Source organism: Nicotiana attenuata, chromosome 1 (assembly GCF_001879085.1).
Source record: "Nicotiana attenuata strain UT chromosome 1, NIATTr2, whole genome shotgun sequence".
Lineage (NCBI taxonomy): Eukaryota > Viridiplantae > Streptophyta > Magnoliopsida > Solanales > Solanaceae > Nicotiana > Nicotiana attenuata.
The window spans coordinates 73,140,694-73,162,494 of NC_031989.1; the positions used below are offsets into that span (position 1 = coordinate 73,140,694).

The 21,801-nt window shown below is 35.8% G+C and overlaps 1 protein-coding gene and 1 long non-coding RNA gene across 3 annotated transcripts; both read left to right on the forward strand.

Annotated features, from left to right (window-relative positions):
• LOC109228668 lies at positions 359-3,507 on the forward strand. Its single transcript, XR_002068416.1, has 3 exons — positions 359-950; positions 1,037-1,368; positions 3,152-3,507. It is a non-coding gene; the product is annotated as an uncharacterized LOC109228668 (long non-coding RNA).
• LOC109228675 (protein TIC 62, chloroplastic) lies at positions 6,143-16,719 on the forward strand. Of its 2 annotated transcripts, none has more exons than XM_019393840.1 (10): positions 6,143-6,447; positions 10,277-10,389; positions 10,499-10,552; positions 10,656-10,740; positions 11,277-11,382; positions 12,057-12,143; positions 12,448-12,545; positions 13,389-13,498; positions 14,047-14,186; positions 16,436-16,719. In XM_019393840.1, exons 1-9 carry the CDS (start codon positions 6,186-6,188, stop codon positions 14,110-14,112), a joined length of 981 nt encoding a protein of 326 aa, XP_019249385.1. In that variant the 5' UTR covers positions 6,143-6,185; the 3' UTR covers positions 14,113-14,186; positions 16,436-16,719. The 2 variants fall into 2 exon arrangements, with proteins under 2 accessions (XP_019249385.1, XP_019249394.1); XM_019393849.1 differs by having other exon boundaries at positions 16,439-16,719.

The following is a 21,801-nucleotide window of genomic DNA, read 5'->3' on the forward strand; positions in this document are numbered from 1 at the left end:
GGATATGGTTCGGGTCGAAAACGTGTAATGAAAAAACGGATAAATTATCCGATCCGACTCGTATTTAATACGGATAAAAAACGGGTTAACTGGTGGATAATATTAGTAACCATATTATCCATGACTTCTTGCATATGATCACTTTTGGGATAATACTTAGACTCACTAACTTGAGAAACCCCCAATTTGAGGCTTTACAAATGTAAAAGTTATACCCATTGGTTATTCATTGGTTACCCATTGGTTATCTATTTTTCTAAATGGATAATATGCTTTTTATCCATATTTGACCCGTTTTTAAAAAGTTCATTATCCAACCCATTTTTTAGTGGATAATATGGGTGATTAACTGTTTTCTTTTAACCATTTTGCCACCCCTACTTCCAGGGGTAGGGGTAAGGCTGCGTACATCTTACCCTCTCCAAACCCCACTCGTAGGAAACTACTGGGTTTGTTGTTGTAGAATTTTAAAAATATGTCTAAATTATGAAATTATGTAGAGAAGGAGAAAATATTGATTAAGAAGAGAATCCAAGAAGAAGATAAAAGGAAAGAACTGACATAGAGATTTCTATATATAAGATTTTTCATTTTCTTAAATTTCACCCTAGCTTTGTTTTTATTTTAGAAATCATTGTATCTATCCGAAATTTCTCAATCGATTTTGGTCAAAGTACCCAACATCGGCTGACCAGATCCGGTAGTGATCACGCACCCACATCATATCGACACGGGTGAGGCACCAAAAGTGAAGAGTACAAGCAACTTAGATCACAACACATACGATGAATCAGCAACAAGCAGCCCCCTTTCTCAACATAAATGAGCCTCAACAGGAGCAGCCATTGATACGAGAGGAGGAAGAAGAGGTAGTTCTCATTGAGAGAAGTCTAGATATTCTGAACTTAAAAAGCTTAAGCACGACGTTCCTCAAACCAAACAGAAAAAAAGTATGTTCTATTTACCCCCTAATCTTTAAAGTTTTCTCTGAATATCAGAACCTTAACAAATCCAACTCCCTACAAATTTACGGCAGTAATGATACCGACAATGAACTTAGGCCAGCAGCACCAACCAAGCGGGGAGACTGTCAACACAGGTGAACTCCACCCTGAACCTTGAGAAAGACCGTGCAAGCACATCAAGAATCATGAATTTTATAACAGAATTGCAGGGAGCAGGTAATCCCGACTTCAATAAGAAAGTTTAGGCGATGATAGATTCGAAAATACCAACAGTGGTGGCACTGCTGCAGACCCGACTACAAGTGCACAATTTTCTGATGGTATGCTTCAACTTTACCGATAATGCTGAGGTACATTTGGATCAAATTAGAACAACCAGCCAAGAAGTCATGCTATGATCAAGGTAAATCCCGCTTCACCACCTTGGCGATTTTGTTGTAGCACAAACTTGAGTACAACAACTATGTCTTAGTCCCAAACAAATTAGCACAAACTTGAGTAACAGAATAAAATTGTGGGATAACTTAAAAAACATTGCTGACTGCTATAGTGGTGCCTGGTCTATAGGAGGAGATTTTAATCAAATAACCCCCACAAGTGAAAATTTTGGGGGACTACCTATTAATAATGTTAGAGCTAGCAAGTTTATAGGCTGCACAGACACTGTAAATTCATTGATCTTGCATTTAGAAGCTAACATTATTCACCTACCTAGGAGCTATTCTGATCATAGTCCTACGAAAGTGTGCCTTTTACTAAGAAGCGCCCTGGATCATACAATAACCGTAGCAAGCGCTACACCTAGGTGTTATCGGCACATTCACCTTACATGAATGTCATGTTCCTTGTGCTCTTTATTCTTACTTTGTTCAGAGGCACAACATACCCTTTCAAATGCTACTCAAGACGAGAAACAAAGATGAGTACTATTAGTTTGAATATAACGCGACCAAGCACTTCAACCAAATAACCGTTCTTGCTAAAGAAATTGTTGTTTCATCATAAAGGAAAGAGGACTAACAAAGATCTCCAAGCAGATATTGTTCAAAGATGAATGTAATATGTAATGTCTTGTTGTCTTTGAGATAAAAGAAACAGAATTTAACATCACTTGAGAAAAATGCATAAAGAACTCTTACTATTTATTAATTACATGATTTTCTTCATATGAGCCTTTGTTGTTGCTGCATCCTTGGCACCATCTTTATAATAGGGCCAAATTAGGCTTTCAACGTAAATGTTTGCGTCGCAAAAAGCATCACAGTTGGTAACCTCTCGATATTTGTTCAAGCCATCCTTCGGATTGTAAATCATGAAAAATGATCCACAGTCGAACAAAATTTCACCTTCATTTGACTTGCAAAAGAATGGAAAAAGCAAATGCGCTATATAATTATCAGGACGATTGATGTTAACTATCCTTGTCCAAGATTCTTTAACCCCGTCATCTTTCATAACCCACAAATCCACACGACCACTCCAATAATTACAAAACAGAGAAAGATCACTTCCCAACACTCCCAAGGACAACCTAAAACGAAAATCTCCTTCTCCATAGCAAGGCTTCTCCACCTTTTCCCATTTCTCATCAGCCAAATCAATAGAAACGATGCCCCAACTATCATAATAACGCAACCTCCGATTAGTACTATTATTAGTCCAATAAAGCTTCCCATTCACAAACATACCCTTCGACCTAATAAATACTATCCCTTCCTGAAAATTATCTACACTTGTCCAAGAATCACTATTTAGACTAAATATTTTGGCTTTAGCATGACGAAAACCGACATGACCCAAACAGCGATCAATACCCACTATTTTATAATCATCATGAAGCTCATCATATCCAAAACCATACATAAAAGAACAACCATCTATAGAATCAGGTAATTTCTTAAATTTCCTAATTGACGGATTCCACAGAAAGAATTCAGTTCCCTCAACGGAAAAACAAATCAACCCATTGACAGAACCCACAATAAAAGGATTTCCAGGAAATTTATGGGTATTTTTATAAGGATAATTTAAGTCAATTGCTTCAGTACTAACCGGGTCATAAAGCAAAGAAGTAACAGAACAGTTCTTAAGATTTTGCTCTGGTGAAGATAACCCTAACATAAGCTTATGGTAGGTGTAATTCTTGTCATTAGCACATATATTGAGATGGGTTTTGATAAATTCAGGGCTAGAGATTAAACTGAGCCAAAATTTTGAAACACACCTGAATTGTAAGAGGGATGTTACTGGCTACCTCAAGAGGATTTCAGTGATGAGTTCGGGTGGCATATTAATAGGGATTTTAAAGCTTGAATCTTGCATTGAAGTGGAGGAAGAAAATTGAGAGAGTTTGCTCGGTTTTGATTCCATTATTTCAGGACTTGCACGCCTTATTATTTTTTAGGTTTGTGTGTTTGAAAATTTCTCAAATTGTATCTGCTGAAATATTATTTACTCCAACAAGAACAAAGATTACTTTATTCCTGCCTTATTTTAATGTATAGGAGTTAGGACACAATTTTTCTCCCGGTCATATTTGTTTTGAGACTCAACTAACTAATTATTGATTTTGTATTGCGTAAGGCTTAGTAAAGAAGTAAATATTTTCTATCAGAAATTTTTAAATTCTTATTTCGGACCCAAGACTTATGGATTATGATTAAAAGTGCAAGAATTAACAACTTGGTTTATTCCACCCTCGTAGTGCAATAATTCTTTTTTCATTGAGATACAATAATTTAACAACTTGGTGAAATTATTTTCTAGCTTTGAATTTGTAAACTCTCCTAAAATATGAGCAAGTGCTCAAACAATGAGGGAGGAAGTGCACGGTTAGCCACTATTTAAAGATCTCTTTACTCTTTATTCACTATTTAAGATGTATTTACTTTTTAATCGGTGCTTAATAATCTTTTACCCGCCCGGACAAAAATACCCTATGTTAGACATGGTTATTGTGTAAATATTAAGGATATGGTATCCTTAACTCCATGAATGCTGTGTAAAATATTAAGGACGTTGTGTCCTTAAATTCATGAATGCTATGTAAAATATTAAGGACATGGTGTCCTTAACTTCATGAATGTTGTGTAAACATTAAGGACAAAGTGTCTTGTATTTGCACTTTTCGTAATTAAACTTTAGGACATTATGTCCTTAACATCATATGTACAGTGTAAGTGTTAAGGACATGGTGTCCTTAACTTCATGTGTGCGCTATAAATGTTAAGGACATAATGTCAACGACAACAATGTTAACAGTGTAAATGTTAAGGACAGTGTAAATGTTGTTGCTGTTAAACTTTAGGACGTCATGTCCTTAACTTCATATGTACAGTGTAAATGTTAAGGACATGGTGTCCTTAACTTCATGTGTGCAATGTAATGTTAAGGACATAGTGCCCTTAACTTTATGAGTATTGGTAAATATTAATGACATAGTGGCCTTAACTTCATGAATACAGTGTAAATAATAAGGATAAAGTGTCATGTATTTGCACCTTTCGTTGTTAACCTTTAGGACATCATGTCCTTAACTTCATGTCCTTAACTTCATATGATCAGTGTAAATGTTAAGGATATGACGTCCTTAACTTCATGTGTGCGGTGTAAATATTAAGGACACCATGTCCTTAATATTTACAGTCATGAAAATTAAATCGAAGACGACATTTATTCTGGTAAGAGAAATACTTATCCAAAGCAATACAGAACCACAAACGAGATTGAGAACATTAACCAATAGCGAGAAACACCAGTAATATGTGAAAGCTAAAATCAACGGAATTACTTTGCCCAATTCAGTTCTCACGAAGAAAGGATAAAAATATCTTTTCATATTAATTTTAATAGAGTAGTAGCTATTTTTACTCAGTATTAAAAACACTGAATAAAAAATAAATACCATGTTAAAAAGTGTCTATCCCACAGCATTTCTACTCAAACAACAGGGGTGATTTTTAAAAATAGTCAGATTTACAACTGGTCGTTCAAAAATAGCCCAATTTCAAAAGTACTCGAAATTTAGCCACTTTTATGTAAAGATAAATCTGAGCGAAAACACTGTTTAAAACCCAGAAAATACTCCAGTATATTATGCTGGAGTTCCAGCATAAGTATACTTGAACTCCAACGTATTATACTGGAGTTCCAGGATAGTATGCTGGAACTTCAGCATCATATGATGGAGTTCCAGCATAAATACACTAGAACTCCAGCATAATATACTAGAGTTCCAGCAAGTATAATGGTCCAGTATATTATACTGGAGCCAGCAAAGTATATCGGTCCAGCATAATATGCTGGAGTTCATACACAAGTGCACCGAACTCCAGTATATTATGCTGGACCGGTCTCTATTGCAGCAAAATGGTGGCTATTTTTTATTGACTTGGTAAACGCTGGCTATTTTTGATTGACCAGTCCGAAAACTGACTATAACGTGAAATTTTGGCAAACAACTGTCTTCACGACCCAACCACAATAGATATCAAAATTTAAATTATTTTTAAAGTTAGTCGCTTCAAAATTAAGTTTCAAAAACTCCAGACAACAACTTGGATATGCCAAAGCCTAACTTCAAACATGTATGTCTTAAGTTAGTAGTATTATTTGTACAATTTGAAATCCACACATCTAGGCCCGAAGTTAGGCTTAACAGTCTGCAACTTTAGACTTGTTAGAGAAAATTTATAAATTTCATAAGCCTATTGGGATGGAAATTTATAAGCAAATTAAGTAGGCGTTTGGACATAAGAATTGTAAAATTTCAAAAAAAAAACGATTTTTTTTTAAGTAAAAATAATATTGAAAATTAGAGTTGTATTTGGACATGAATAAAATTTTGGGTTATTTTTAAATTTTGTGAGTGAAAAAGTTGAAAAATAACTTTTTGAAATTTTTTTAATTTTCGAAAAATTCCAAAATTCACCTTAAAGTAAAAATTTGAAGTTTTATGGTAAAAAATTAATTTTGAAAAAAAGTGAAAAAATTCTTATGTCCAAACGGACTCTAAGAGAAAAAATAGTCAGCATCTTAAGCTGTGGCTGGAAATGAATTGTCAAAAATAACACCATTACTTCAAACCGAATGTTCCTAATTTCAAGGGTGTTCTAGTAAAATCACAAATTTCAAAACCCAACGACCACCACAAAAAACCCTCAATCACCTTCCCCGCGCTTATCATTACACACACACTCAAATTCTTCTTATTCTTCATCAATGGCTTCTAAAATCTCTCTTTCTCCTCTCTGGAACCTTCCAATTTCCACTCAGAAATCTCAACTTTCTCCTCAATTCCCCCTCCTACAGCAGTTTCCTTCTTCTTCTAGGGTTTTCTCATCGAATCTGAAATCCAATTCTCACAGATCTGTATCAGTTTCAGCTGCTGTGACTGAAGAATCGAAAACTTCTCCTCCGTCATCAACGTCGCCTACTTCTTCATCCAAAGTTATTCTCGTCGTTGGTGGCACCGGCGGCGTTGGTATTGTCCTTGTCCCTCTCTTTTACTTTCGTTTAATTTTGAATCAAATAGCTTATTACTATGACACAAAAATATGAAATTGAAAACATAATACCAGCAGTAGTTGTTGTTGCGTTTTTATTAAGGGGGTGTGAATAAGAAATGGAAAAGGCACCTCTTGGATTGCACCTCTTCATCTCACCCTTTCGTTGTCTATAAATTTAGAGGCTTGGCCTCATTTTTTAAAGATGGAAAAATCTGAAAATTTCTCCCCTCTTTTCTATTTTGTTGCATTATTTTCAAATAAATATAAGAGTCAAGTGTGATTTACTCCGTCTGTTGAGTTCGCTGAAATTCTGTAATTTCGATTGCCAGTATTGCAGAATAGTTATTCCGTTCTATACTGGGAGGAATTAATCCAAAACCTTGGGCAACAGTGAGGGGATTAAATTCCTTAAGGACACACAAGCAACTTGTGGCTCGGAATTATTTTTTCTGTTTTGTTTATTAAACTAATGTTTCTCTGCTTCTCTAATTTTCTGATTTTTAACACAATAATACCAACAGTTGTAATTGGTGGTTAATTCTGAGACAAATTTTCATTATTGGCGTGGAAAGGCAAGCCTTAGTAATTATTTATTACTTGAGGCAAAACCATTATGCTCTCATAATTATGATCAATGAGATAAGATCTTTGCTCATCGTAGTTATTTTCGGGTTGCTTAGCGCATAGAGAGTGCTAGGACCTTTGTTCCCTAGCCTTGATCAAATAAAACTGCTAGTCTTATGACACTCTACTAAAAGACTTTAAATATTTCACACTGTTAGGTCGCTTGAAAGGTAGTGCAAATTACCTGTAACGGTGGAATTAGTAACTTGAAGATAAGGAAAATAACCTTTTACAACAGGTTAAATTGCACTGATAGTGTAGGTATAAGTCAAATCTCTACCAAAAATTAAGGACGTATGGACTAGAAACTTTTCTCCTTTTATTTGAGTTTGTAATAATTGTAATCAACAAAGCCCTAATAGGGTGATGTGGCAGTTGATGGGATGGAATAACAATTTTCGGAATCAAGGTGCAAATCGAGGCAACAATTAGATGAATTATTCCTCTTTTCTTAAGCATTCACAAACTTGCGTGGTTCTTGTACTGATCGGAAGTCGTAGGTACTCTATTGATACAAGCTAGCCCGCAGACCAATAAAAAAGAAATTGTAGTTAAGGGGTTTCATTAATGAAAAGAAAAAGGGATCTTTTATTTGATCATGTGTACACTGGATCATAATTAGGAAGCAGAGGGACGTGGTGTAGTTGCTCAAGAATTATTCAACCTAGGAATTAGACTTAATACCTTGCTTTCTCATGAGGGAAAGACGTTGACTTTTGGGCTACAATATACTTTTCTTGCATAAATGTCAAACTTGTAGGTTTCACCGAGTCACATGAGATGGAAAACATGGATTACTGAAGGATAGCCTAGTGGAAATGGCCCTTCACCTCCAAAAATGTGGTTGGGGGTTTGAGTCACCAAAGAAAAAAGTGGGAAAGCCATTATTGACCCCTCTGGTGTGTGTTTTTGTGTGTGTGGAGGGGGTTGATTTACCATTTATTAAATAAATAAGGGAAAAAGGTCAAAATTACCTCTCTACTATTGTTTATTGGTTGCTTGTGCCACCCGTTATACTTTTCGGCCATTCTCGCCCCTACCGTTAATGAACTTTGAATAAATACCCCTAACCCTAACGTTTAGACACTGTGGCAGCTGACCACATGAATTTTATCCAAGTCAGCTGCCATGTCAGTTTCCATGTCAGCGGGCCCACCAAATTAAAACCCCACAATACCCATTTCATACCATTGAACGGAAGTGTTCTCCTTTGTGATCCATTCATTTGCGAAACATAATTACAAGTCATGGCAGTGAACTGAAATTTTGCCATTGACCTCATAATGCCAAGTGGGAGAGTTCTAGCAAATGGAAATGGACAAAATTTCAGGATATTATCAAAGACAACAATAGAAACAGGGATGAGGCAATAGCGTATAGATCATCTCTATCAAGCTGAACTTGTTACTAGACTGTATTTGTAAAATAATTCTGGAAATATAAATGAGTATAAACAGAAATGAACATAAACAGAAATGACATAAAACCAATTCGAGCCCACTGAATTCACAGTGTTTCCTTAAGGAATTTAATCCCCTCCTAGTACCCAAGGTTATGGATTATTTCCTCCCAGGATAGAACGAATTACATACTGGTGTAGTGGTACTTCAAACCCCAGTGTTTCAGCGAACACAAAGTTCGGTAGCAAATCACACTTACTTTTTGCTTTGTTTGATGCTAAAAGTATGCAGAAGAAGGAGAAGAAACTCAGAAAATCGTAGTGAAATTCTGAGCAGAATAGTGTTGTATTTATAGCCAAAGTTAGGCTGAAATCTGAAGAGGGTGCAACTCTTCAGAATGGTTGTTTATGCAAAACGCCCACAACATAAATGCCATTACATAAATGGCCATTTACTCAATAATAAAAAGGGAAAATAAAGAGGGAAAATTGAAGAGGGTAGTTACTTTTCTGTTACCAAAACAGAAAAACGGATTGGATTTAATATTAATATTTAATATTAATATTTTGTTATTAAAACAAATATTTAATAACATTTCTGTTAATATTTTACTATTAACAAATAAATTTGGTCCAAAAAGTTAATCAATCAATCGATCATTTGACCAAATCCAAATCCGAATCCGAATCCGAATCCGAATCCGAAGCCGAGCCGAGCCGAGCGAGCGACGACGACGGCGCGAGGCTTGCCTTCTTCTCAACTCTTTAAGAGCTAGAAGAAGAGCAATTGCTTATATACTCATAAAAAACCTCTTCCTCTTCCAATATGGGACAATGCCCATTTGCCAAGGGGGGAACTTTAAAATTTCGCTCAAAAATTGTATTTCCCTCCATTTCCCATTCACCCTCTTTTAAGTATTTAATATATTAGTTAAACACATCCAAAACCCAACAGAACTTAATTTAACTAAATGGTAACCAGAAATATAATTTTTCAAAAGGGGAAACACAAAAGCAGGAAAACTGGAAGAGACATAGGGGCACCCGGGCACTGAATTTTCTTTGGCGCATTTCTTCGAACACCTCATGTACTAAGGCAACAAAATTAGCTAAAGTGCACTCCTTTTTTCTTTTTCTTAATTGGCAAATCGCTAACCTTAAGACAAAAGTGAATAAAGGAATTAAATCACTCGAGTGGCGGTCAACCCGTTCTCCAATTACACTGATAGCTCCCATTCTTGCAAATGTGGATTACAAAGGAGAACACTTCCATTCAATGGTATGAAATGGGTGTTGTGGGGTTTTAATTTGGTGGGCCCGCTGACATGGAAGCTGACATGGCAGCTGACTTGGATAAAATTCATGTGGTCAGCTGCCACAGTGTCTAAACGTTAGGGTTAGGGGTATTTATTCAAAGTTCATTAACGGTAGGGGCGAGAATGACCGAAAAGTATAACGGAAGGCACAAGCAACCAATAAACAATAGTAGAGGGGCAGTTTTGACCTTTTTCCCAATAAATAATGAGAATGCCTGTCGTATTAGATAAATTGTGATTACTCTGAACAGACTGTATAGTGATGTTAACATGGTAGTATCACACTATATAATGAGTATAATCCAAGATAAAGTTTTTCATATCACCAGTTTAGTCAGAACTTCTTTTATCTGCTTAAAAAGTATCATTTATCAAATAATTTAGGCTGGATATGGTTGTATTAGGAAAAGTGTATCGTGTTAAGATTCTTTTAAGTTAACTTTTCGTATTATGTGTCTGATGCAGGACAGATAGTAGTAGCATCGTTGCTCAATCGGAATGTCAAACTGCGTCTCATTCTTCGAGACCCTGAGAAAGCAACTACTCTGTTTGGCGAACAGGATGAGGAAAAGCTACAGGTTTGTCTCATTCTTATATGGCTGTGTGAAAACTCCCCCCCCCCCCCCCACCAATTAGCTGGGTAAGGTATATTTTTCTCAAACTTTAGACTATCTCGGAACATGACAGGTGTGGAAAGGTGACACACGGAGTCCTACAGGCATAGATCCATCTGTATTTGAGGTTTGTTCATCACACCTAGAACCTTTCTTGGACTTCCCTCAAAACTTTAAATGGCTTAATAACTTTCTCATTGCTGCTGGACTGTGCACAACTGAACTTTCAGGGTGTAACTCATGTTATTTGCTGCACTGGGACCACTGCTTTTCCATCTAGGCGATGGGATGGAGATAACACTCCAGAAAGAGTAGGTTAGAATCTTTCTAGTGGGATGCCTATATTTATATGGTGGTTTATATAACCATGTCGTGATGTTTCATTAAGCAATACATAAAATGAAGTACTGTTAGGAATAGAATGAGTATGAATACAGAAAAGTGAAGAAGGAACCCAAAGATAGAAATCTATTCTAATTACTTTATCCAAAAAAAGAGATCTATTCATAATTATTTTGTTTACTAAGCCACTGAAAACTTTTGCTATATTTACTTTTTATACGTCTCTATAATTGCTGTCAAGTATTTTATAATTATTAAAAGGATTACAATATATATTTTAGTTGTTGGATCGGTGTACAATCAACTGCACTGTGATTGTGTTTCTTTAATAGGTTCATTAACGTGTTCTGAGTTGTTTTCTTTGTCCTTGTTGTGTCTCTTTATATCTGATAAAACTGAAAGCAACTTTGATAGATTCTTCAGTATTCTTTCTAGCTCTAGAAGCTAATTTCTCTAAGTTCGTGTACCAGTAGTCTTTCTCAGTGACATATATGCATTTGTTTGTGTAGATTGGGAAGGTGTGAGAAACCTTGTGTCAGCATTGCCTCAGTCACTAAAAAGAATTGTTCTTGTTTCATCAATTGGCGTCACAAAGTTCAATGAGTTGCCTTGGAGGTACAACGTCTCTCATATTTAGACTTCCTCAAATGATTATCAATTTATATATATTTCTTGTTGATGTTGCCTTCCATGTATGCATCTGAAAAACAGAAACTTAGAGTAATGATTTGGCACTGTTAACTTCTTTTCCAACTAAGAATCCAGATAGCTTTTGAATGCTACCTTTTGTGGAGTTCAAATTCAATCTACTTGCGTTATAGTGGTATTGATTTAGGATTAAGTTTTGTTTTGTTTTGTTTTTATCTAACTTGAGAGGTCTGCTGCAGAGGTTCTGTTTAATTTTCTTTTTGTATTTTCAGGTTTTGATTCAATTAAAGTCTTGAATGTCTTTTAGATTACTCTGCTTTATTGAAACAAAATGTTGCTCATCAAATTAATCTGTTCTCATCATTTTCTGGATAATGCTACATGGATCATTTCGTCAAATCTTTGATGGATTTCAAGATTAAAAACTTGCATCAGATTTGGTGGTTTCTGAAATCTGCTGTGTTCTTCTCAAATATTTTTGTGATACCTGTATCACATGTTTAATGATTTCCCAAATATGGGCATGTATAGTGACTATGTTTGTTCCTTGAGAAGCAAATTTCTTCCATCCTTAAGAATGATGTAGGTTCTTTGTTTTTTTTCCCTCTCACATAATGTTGTTTCCAACTTCTGTTTTGTAGCATCATGAACCTTTTTGGTGTTCTCAAGTATAAGAAGATGGGGGAGGATTTTGTTCGCGGTTCTGGTCTTCCATTCACCGTAATCAGGTAGTCGAACTATTTTGGTGTGTTCTACTAGCTACATGTTAAGATTTAAATTCCATACACTGACAGTGTAAAAGAATTTTAAACTATCAGGTCATGTAAAAGATAATCACAACTGCCTATAATAAGTAGAACCAGTTACCTTGAAATTGGGTAGGTAACCTGCTACAACAGGTGAAATTACACTGATGGTTTCACATTGTCCATGTATACAAGTTAAATCGACATGTTAAATATCTCATATTTTTGCTGCTACTTAAATTTCGGAAAGGTACTGCTTTGGCTTATTCATCAATTTGAAATACAGAGCTGGTAGGTTAACAGATGGTCCATACACATCATATGATTTGAACACACTGTTACAAGCTACTGCTGGCGAACGGCGTGCAGTTTTAATAGGTCAAGGTATCTAATCTTTTAGTTCTCATGTTAGCAACTGTAATGAGCTGAAGGGATTATCTTTTAAGGGTCTCATTAGGTCCCCATATGCTGCAAATTTGGTCGACAAATTAGAATGTTATTTCCCTCCATTTTGTTACATTGGACTTACCCTTAACAACCCAAAGATGTTAGATAAGCTTCTTGAAAATAATGAGAATTGAGACACATTTCAGAAGTTGCAGTAATCATTTCAAAATTCAGAAAGTTGTTCTCCAGACAAAGTAAATTTCGCAAGATTCTAATTTTATGTTTAATCTCCATGTGTCTAGATGGGACACAATAAGAACTAGTTTTGATAGATAAAGACTAAAGAGTTGAAAGACTATCAATCTATGCACACTCAATTTCAAAAAACCTGTTATTTGTTGCTGCTTTTTTCTCGACATCAAGCTTCTTAAGCTTAAAGTCTCAAGGTTTCCATATTCTCAAATTATCTCTAGATTTTTCCCTCCAGAAATTCATGGATTTCACTGATAATAATTTCCTCTTTGCTTTTGTCAAACCAAATGTAAAAAGGGCAAATTCCCATTTTTCTTCCATTTCCACCTCCAACCATAGGGTAGAAACTAGAAACCACCCAGTTCAGATATCCTTTTTCATCATACTCAGAGCTTTCTTTGGTCAATCTTCTTACTACACCTATAGGGTCTTCTAAGCATTTGAGAACCTTAAGATTCATTCAATGTGAGAATAGTTTTGTGTAATTTATGTGAAAGCAATCTTGACTTTTTCCTCCTTCGCTAGATATTTTTGTTTTGTTTTTCTTATCTATTTGTTCTATATTTATTTGTTTTTGCATGTTTCAAGGGGATAAACTTGTTGGAGAAGTTAGTAGGCTTGTAGTTGCAGAAGCTTGCATACAGGCTCTCGACATAGACTTCACAGAAGGACAAATTTATGAAATAAATTCTATTCCGGTAATTACTTGAGCTATACATATATTCTTAAACTAATTGCCTTCATGGATAATATATGTTATTATCTGCAAAGTAGCATTGAATTGTTAGAAGACAAAAATGGTATTAAACATGATCTGAAATTGAAAGTAATAACGAGAAGCATGTACAAAGTCGGCTGTAATCTCCTTGAGAATTGAGCATTGTATTGTAAATCAGCTATAACCAAGTTACTGAACTTGGAGAGGTGATATGAGGCATTATATATGTGGACCAGGAAGGGCTGGGAATGGAGAGGAATGGTAGCCAGATTCTGTTCTGACTATTACCGCAACCTATCCTCTCTCATACCTGGTCGCCCTTGATCACAAACTAGAATCTTTTCGAGATAAAGTAAAGAAATAATTTTGGGCCTGGTTCAAGATATGCCCATAACAATCGAAATGGCATCAAAACCTAATGCTAATACTTTGTTTTGTGCTTGAATGTTGTTGACATTCATTCAATATTCTGTGGACAACAAATTTTCAGATCATTACTTCTTTCCACTGAACCATGAAATAATGTAGGGTGATGGACCAGGAACTGATCCACTGAAGTGGCAGGAGTTATTTAGAGCTCCTCAGAACAATTAACTGCTGTTCAACTATATTTCTTATCCAGATTATGAGAGGAAGCTCTGAATTTATATATGCACATACACTGAACTGTAAGTCACTTAATTCTATACGCAACGATTTGATTGATGAGTTATTATGTCGATATAGATATTGTCACCCATATGTTTTCACTTGGCGGTGATCTAGAGAAGGGCCACATATTTCTTCGTTGTTTTACTTAATTCAGTCACAGTTATCATTATCTGAATGTACATATACGTTCACTGATGACTCTCATTGTTAGCATCTATGCATTTTTCTAACAATTTTAATTGATTTTAGATCCCCTCAGTTTTATGATGTTCTACATTTCTAGTTTTGATAGTTACAACCAATAGTAGATAATTGAATCTTTCTTAGGGATTGTTGCGCTTCTGGTCCTTTAATTGTGGATTAATCTGAATTTTGGTTCTTGTCATATGTGATAAGCACAATTAATAGATCTGTGTGCTTTTGAACATTCTAATCGACAAATTTAAGAAATTTCTAAACTAAACTAACTGTGTCTTAGCATAAAAGCATAGTAGTGATCGTTTGGTTTAAGAACTAAAACACTGTTAAATATTTAGAACATTGTTAGTTGATTAATCAGAAATGTATAATAGTACAAATTGTAGGTTACATGCTTAGTCATATATTATAACTACTACTCTACCTCTGTCCCAAACAAGTTGAGGTCACTTTATGAATCATCATTGACCACTGCTTAGTGAGAACTAAAACTAGAGCTAATCAACACTGAAAGGACAAATTGCAGTCAGCTTTTTTCTTTTTCTATGTTAAACTTTTGCTTGTACACATTATAGATACTAAAAGTTTTGATTCCTCCCTGAGCTTTAAAAGTGAAGGGTGAAGCGCGTTACAGTAAATACCCAGACACCCAGGGGCGAATTTATAGGTATAGTTATGGGGCACGTGAACCCATGGTCTCTCCGTAAAACTAGATATTTTATGTATATATTTTCTAAAATTGGTATAATATTTACGGTTGGCACCCATGCTCCAAAAATGTTGAATGGTGCACTTGGTTGAAGGTTGAGTTATTTAGCAAGTGGTATATGGATCAACCCACTTGATACATTTTTTTCTCCTTTTTTTTTAGTAGTGCACCCATGTAATAGAAATCCTTGATCCGCCTCTGAAGACACCAAGAGATGAGGAACTTCATTGTAGTCATTTTTCTTACTTTAGGTATTTTGTATCCCTCTAATCTGACTAATACGGATTCGCATAAGGTAGTTCCTCTAAGGGGGTCAAGCACTCTTTACCTTGGGGTTCTCCATTCTCAGGACTTGAACTCAAAACCTCTTGTTAATGGTGAAAGGATCCCAACCATCTCATTATACCCCTTGCTGGTAACTTCATAGTAGTCAAGTAAATGTTTTCCATAGTTGATCCCAAAAGCCAGCTTTATTTTGGATTTTAGGCTACTGGCTAAACTTTGCTTTACATGAGCCAATATGTGATGGGCCTTATTTCACTTAAATCGTCTTTTTTTTTCAAGTTATCTAACGATTATAATTGGATTTGTGAGCCAGAACATAGTTGATCTATCTTAATGCCTATGTTTGTTGATTGACTTAATTATTAGGAAAGATTTGATTCTGATTGAGATTTGATTTTATTCTAATTGATTGTAAATTGATTATAATTTATTTCCCTTCCTAAAATAGTCATAGGACCTAGCGTATAAATACTTTTGCTTAGGGAAAGAAATACGCAGAAATACAAGAAGCTTTTTCAAAATCTACTTGGTATCAGAGCCATTGCTGCCTTTTTGAGGTGAGTCATCTCCCTCGCAACACTAGAGTTCCGTTTTTATCATAGAGGTCGAGTTTTCTCTTTCTTGGTAAAAAGTGCTTAAAATGCACTTACTTTTAAACATGAAAAATAAGCCAAAAGCCAAAAGTTGGGTATTACCAACTTATGGATTTTGGCTTTTAGTTTATAAGCCAATCCAAATACCCTCTAGTCTGACATAATTAATATGTCAATAGAAAATGTAGAGAATTTTGGGTGCTAGAAAACTAATTGTTTATAATATTGGACTCTGATGGGCTTAAATGGAGCGAGATAGACAATGAGGATTCTTCTACCCGACCACAACTTACTTAGGATTGAAGCTGCAATGTTGTTGTTCTTATTGTTGTTATTACCTTTATGGACACAATTTTACCATGGCAACATACATGATGCAGCTTTATGTGTATTTTCTGTAATATTAAGATGGCTCTTTGAGCACTTGTCGAGTTGTCTAATGTCAAAGCCACTGCCTGAACTCTATGTGCACTCTTTTCAGCAGGTGATGATATTTGTATGTAGTAGATAACGTACAGTAAGAAAGAGCCTATAGAAGCCAAGAATGCCTACAGAGCAAAGATTCATGATCCTTGCTGCTGCTTTCTGGTTCTATCATGTAAAAGCATATTATAAGATTTTACATTTTTCTTTTTTTGGTTGTTAAAATCTCTCTGATATGTGTTGTGTATCTGCATAAGAAATGTTGCAAGTTTCCACAAAAAGAACCAAAAACTGAAGTGTCTACAGTTTTACCCCTTTCAAACGTGGGGTATTATCACTTCTAGCCCGCTCCAGAAACTATTTACATTCAGTAGCCGAGAAAGTGTACAAAATTTGTATAATTTTTGTATATAACACACAAAATGTATGTATATATATATATATATATATATATATATGAGCGGCTATACAATCTCATTTTCCCTTCGAAGAACATTTGGATTTTGGAATACTTATGATGTCTTGTCTAATGACAAGTTTTCTTAACTTGTTGCTTGAGATGGAGATATGTAATTCCCAATTTACCCCATTTCTCAAGCACTTCCCAACCCTATAACCCCCTATCCTTGTGAATTGTGGTTCGCCAACAACATTATGCAAGGATTGTAATATATAGATTAGTAATTAATGGATGATTAAGTTTCTTTTATCAAATGTTTCGTTCTTTCCTACAATTGGGATATATAATATAAAAGCTTATGATTATACTCTTTTTTATAAGTAAATAAAGATGAAACAAAGACTTATTTTTGTCTTTAGGTGTTTTATCCCATGTTGAATCTGTTATGAAATAGTTAAGGAAATTGATATATAAAATTATATCGGTAATGCTTGTACCAAAAAGAGAAATGCCAAACAAATGCAATGTAAAATATGTTGAATTTTATATCGAGATTATCTTCTTAATTATGTGTATACCGAGAACATTTAAAGTTTATCGCAATCTAAAGAAAGATCCATCTTGATAACAAATTTCACAAAAGAAATCAATAATCCATATACAAATGGAAATTACACAAGTATTAAACCACAGCAGTTATTGTTGCCGGAGCCTCCGCCGGAGCAGTGTTTTTAGAAGAGAAGGTGGAAGAAGCGGAGAAAACTAAAGCAAATATCTGAAGTCTTCAATATGCTTATTGGGTTAAAGCACTTTGGGCCTAAGCCACACAATTTGGATGTAACAAGTATTTGGGCCTTATTGCCATTTCTTCTCTCAAGCCCAAAATGCCTCATCAGATTGTAATTGTTTTGATCAATTTCTGTTCTTATCTTAGGGAATATTAGAAGCTTCTAGATAGTGTATAGCTGTACATATTTGGTTAGATTTGTCAGAGTTAGTTAGGGGATTTTTATTTTTATTTAGCATTTCTTTTATTCATTGAAATACTTGCATAAATAGCAACATGCTGCTGTACAGAAAATAGACACAAGGAATGAAATTTACAATTGAAAATCCTATCTAGAGTCTATTTCTTCCGTCATGGTATCAGAGCTTCAACTCTAGAAGGATTCTTCTTTTTCGTTTTTCCTTGCTTTGTCCATCTCTTCCTTGCTTTTTTAATTTTCTCTTCAACTCTTGTCTCATTTCTCTTTTCTGCTTCAGCTCTTCTTTGTAGTATTTTTTTTGAAATGGGAGATTCAAGCACACCTTCAGAAATTCCTCCAGCAGCTACTGGTGTTGTCACAATCCCTGAGAAGCTCGATCCTTCTCATCCTTTCTTCCTCAATTCAACAGATTCTCCTGGGATGAATCTGATCAATACGATTTTTGATGGAAGTAGTTATGGAAATTGGAGAAGAGGGGTTCTGATTTCTCTCTCAGCTAAAAATAAGCTGGGATTTGTCAATGGAAAATGCTCAAAACCATCTGCCGATACGCCTTTGTTCACTCAATGGTTAAGGTGTAATGACATGGTTATAGCATGGTTGCTTAACTCTCTAAGTAAGGACATTGCAGAGAGTGTGATCTATTCACAAACTGCAGAAGATTTATGGAAAGAGTTAGAACAAAGGTATGGCGAAGCTGATGGAACCAAAATGTTCCAATTACAAAGGGAACTCAACAGAATGTCTCAAGGAACCACTGATGTTTCTGGATATTTCACAAAAATGAAAAGGATTTGGGATCAATTGAAGGAGCTGAATACCTTCATGATTTGCAGATGTGAATGCAAGTGTGGGGCCAAGGAACATAACTTCAAAATGAATGAAGATCAGCAGCTTATCCAGTTTTTAATGGGATTGAATGAAGTTTATTCTGCCATTCGAGGGAACATCTTGATGACGAAGCCCTTGCCTTCTACAGCACAGGCCTACTCTCTAATCCTTCATGAAGAGAGACAGAGGGAAGTACACTCTGTGCTTCAGGTATCCTCTGAATCTGCAGCTTTCAATGCAATGACACCAAGAGGGTCTGTACAAAGAAACAACAGTGAGTTCAATAGAAACAATATGAGCAGTAACATGGAGATGAGAAGAAGCAATTTGTTTTGCAAGTACTGCAAAAAACCTGGGCATGAGAAGGATAAATGCTACAAGTTGCATGGCTACCCTCAGAATTTCAAGTTTACTAAGCCTAAAAGGACATATGGTAATGGACAAGCAAATGCAGTGACTATAAAGGAGGGAGAAGGTTCAGGTTCTTCCTCAGGAACAGTCACATACTCTCATGGATTCACAAAAGAACAATGTGACCAACTGATTCAGATGCTACAATCAGTGCAACCAAATACTACTGTTGCCCCAGGTTCTGAAATCAATGTGACTGCAAACTTTGCTGGTATAAATGCTGCTATGCATGCTTTTACATCTTGTTTTTCTTCTATAATTTCTAATCCTTGGATCATTGACTCCGGAGCTTCACAACAAATGACTTTTGACAAAACTCTTCTTCATGATATAAAAGAGTTAACTATTCCTGTTTTTGTTAATCTACCAAATTCCTATAGAGTAAGAGTCTGTTATCTGGGTAGTGTTTACTTATCTTCAGATATTGAGTTGCACAATGTGCTATATGTGCCCTCTTTCAAGCACAATTTAATGTCAGTCAGTCAATTTTGTAAACAATTAGATTGCAATGTCATTTTTAACAAGTGTGGTTGCTTGTTACAGGCATTTTCCTGAAGAGTCTTCTGATGTTTGGTGAAGTATCAGCAGGCCTCTATGTGCATCTGCTGGAAGATAACACAACTCAATCCAAGCCATCCAAGTCTATTGCTTCCAAGTCTAGTATCATTCAGTCTAGTGTTCCTAGAAGTCCTATTAACTCTTGTAGTTTTGTTGAGTCTAAGTCTGTTATTGAGTCTCCTTGTCCAAGGTCTGAGTCTGTTTTAGAGTCTGTAACTGGCAGTGTTTCCTGCCATGAAGTTTCTACTATGAATAAAATAGATCCAGTTTCTGAAAATTTTGGTTCAAGCAAACTGTGGCATTATCGTTTGGGCCATCTCCCTTATTCAGCTATGAGAAAGATACATGGAATCTCTGATTCTCTGCAAAGTCACCAAGAGTTTCCTTGTGAGATTTGCCCTATGGCACGACAAACCAAATTACCCTTTCCTATTAGTAGCATCACCTCAAAGCACTGTTTTGAATTATTGCACATTGACACTTGGGGACCCTACAAAGTTCCTACTTACAAAGGGGAAAAATATTTTTTGTCCATTGTAGATGATTTTTCAAGAGGAACCTGGACATTTCTTTTATCTACCAAGTCTAATGCTTTTTCTGCCCTTAAAACTTTTCTTGCTCTTGTAGAAAGACAATTTGCAACCAAAGTTAAAATCATTCGTTCAGACAATGCCTATGAGCTAGCGACTGGGAACATTCAATCAGAATATTTCTCTTCAAAAGGGATAATCCATCAAACTTCATGCACAGCCACCCCTCAACAAAATGGGGTGGTGGAACGAAAACACAAGCATCTTTTGGAAACTTGTCGTGCTTTATTATACCAATCGCATCTTCCAAAGAAGTTTTGGGGGGATTGTCTGTTAACATCAACCTATTTGGTCAATAAATTTTCCTCTAAAGTCTTAAATGGTAAATCTCTTTTTCAGGTTTTATACAACAAATTACCATCCTACACTCATCTTAAACCTTTTGGATGTCTCTGTTTTGTTTATACTTTAGCAAGAAATAGGGACAAAATGTCTCCTAGAGCTTTGCCAGGTGTTTTCTTAGGGTACCCTTTTGGGAAAAAGGATACAAGATTCTAGATTTGCAGTCAAATAAGATTCTTGTTTCACGGGATGTGAAGTTTTGTGAGTCCATTTTTCCTTTTGCTTATGCTACACCTTTAACAAAGCTATTTCCAGCTTGTTTTCCACCAAGTGAGAGTTTTCTGCCTAGTCAACCTATTTCTCAAACATACCATTCTTCTTTTCCTACAACACCTTTTCAACCTACAGCCCAGATTTCTGATTCTCACTCTTCTCCATCTCCACAATCTATTAGCCACGAATCTGCCACGTCTTCTCCTATACCATGTCCTCCTTCTACAACCTCATCTCACTCCTCCCCTTGTTCTAGTTTTTCACCTCCTACACAAGATAATTCAGTGCCAACAGTTGTGTTATCTCCAGCAGAAGGCCTTAGAAGACCTTCACGCACACACAATGCACCATCCTATCTTTCTGATTACATTTGTGACAATGCTTTTTCAGTCATTTCTCCCAATCCTCCTTTGATGCCTCTTCATTCTTTTTCTTTCACTTCTATGTCACCACAAAATCAGCATGTAGTAAATTCAATTTGTCAGATTACAGAGCCAGTTTCTTACCAGCAAGCATCTCTTCACCCGGGTTGGCAAGCTGCAATGCAAAAAGAACTTGAGGCACTTGATTCCAATCGCACATGGGATTTAGTAGCTCTACCTGTTGATAAAAAGGCCTTGCCCTGCAAATGGGTTTATAAAGTTAAATTAAAGTCTGATGGATCCTTAGAACGTCTCAAAGCACGTTTGGTAATCAGAGGAGACAAGCAAAGGGAAGGAATTGATTATACCGAGACATTCTCACCTGTTGTTAAAATGACAACCATCCGTTGTCTTTTGAGCATTGCTGTCAAAAAGAACTGGTCTTTGTGCCAATTGGACGTCAACAACGCATTTCTTCACGGCGATTTGAGTGAAGAAGTGTTTATGCAGTTGCCTCCTTGAGTTCCTTCTCCATCACCTTCACATGTTTGTCGACTTCGCAAGTCGCTTTATGGGCTCAAACAGGCATCGCGTCAGTTGTATGCTCGTCTTTCATCTGCCTTGGGGTCACGAGGTTTTATTTCTTCACTCAATGACTACTCTATGTTTGTTAAATCTTCCGGAAGCCTGATCACCATCCTAGTCGTATATGTCGACGACATTTTGCTGAC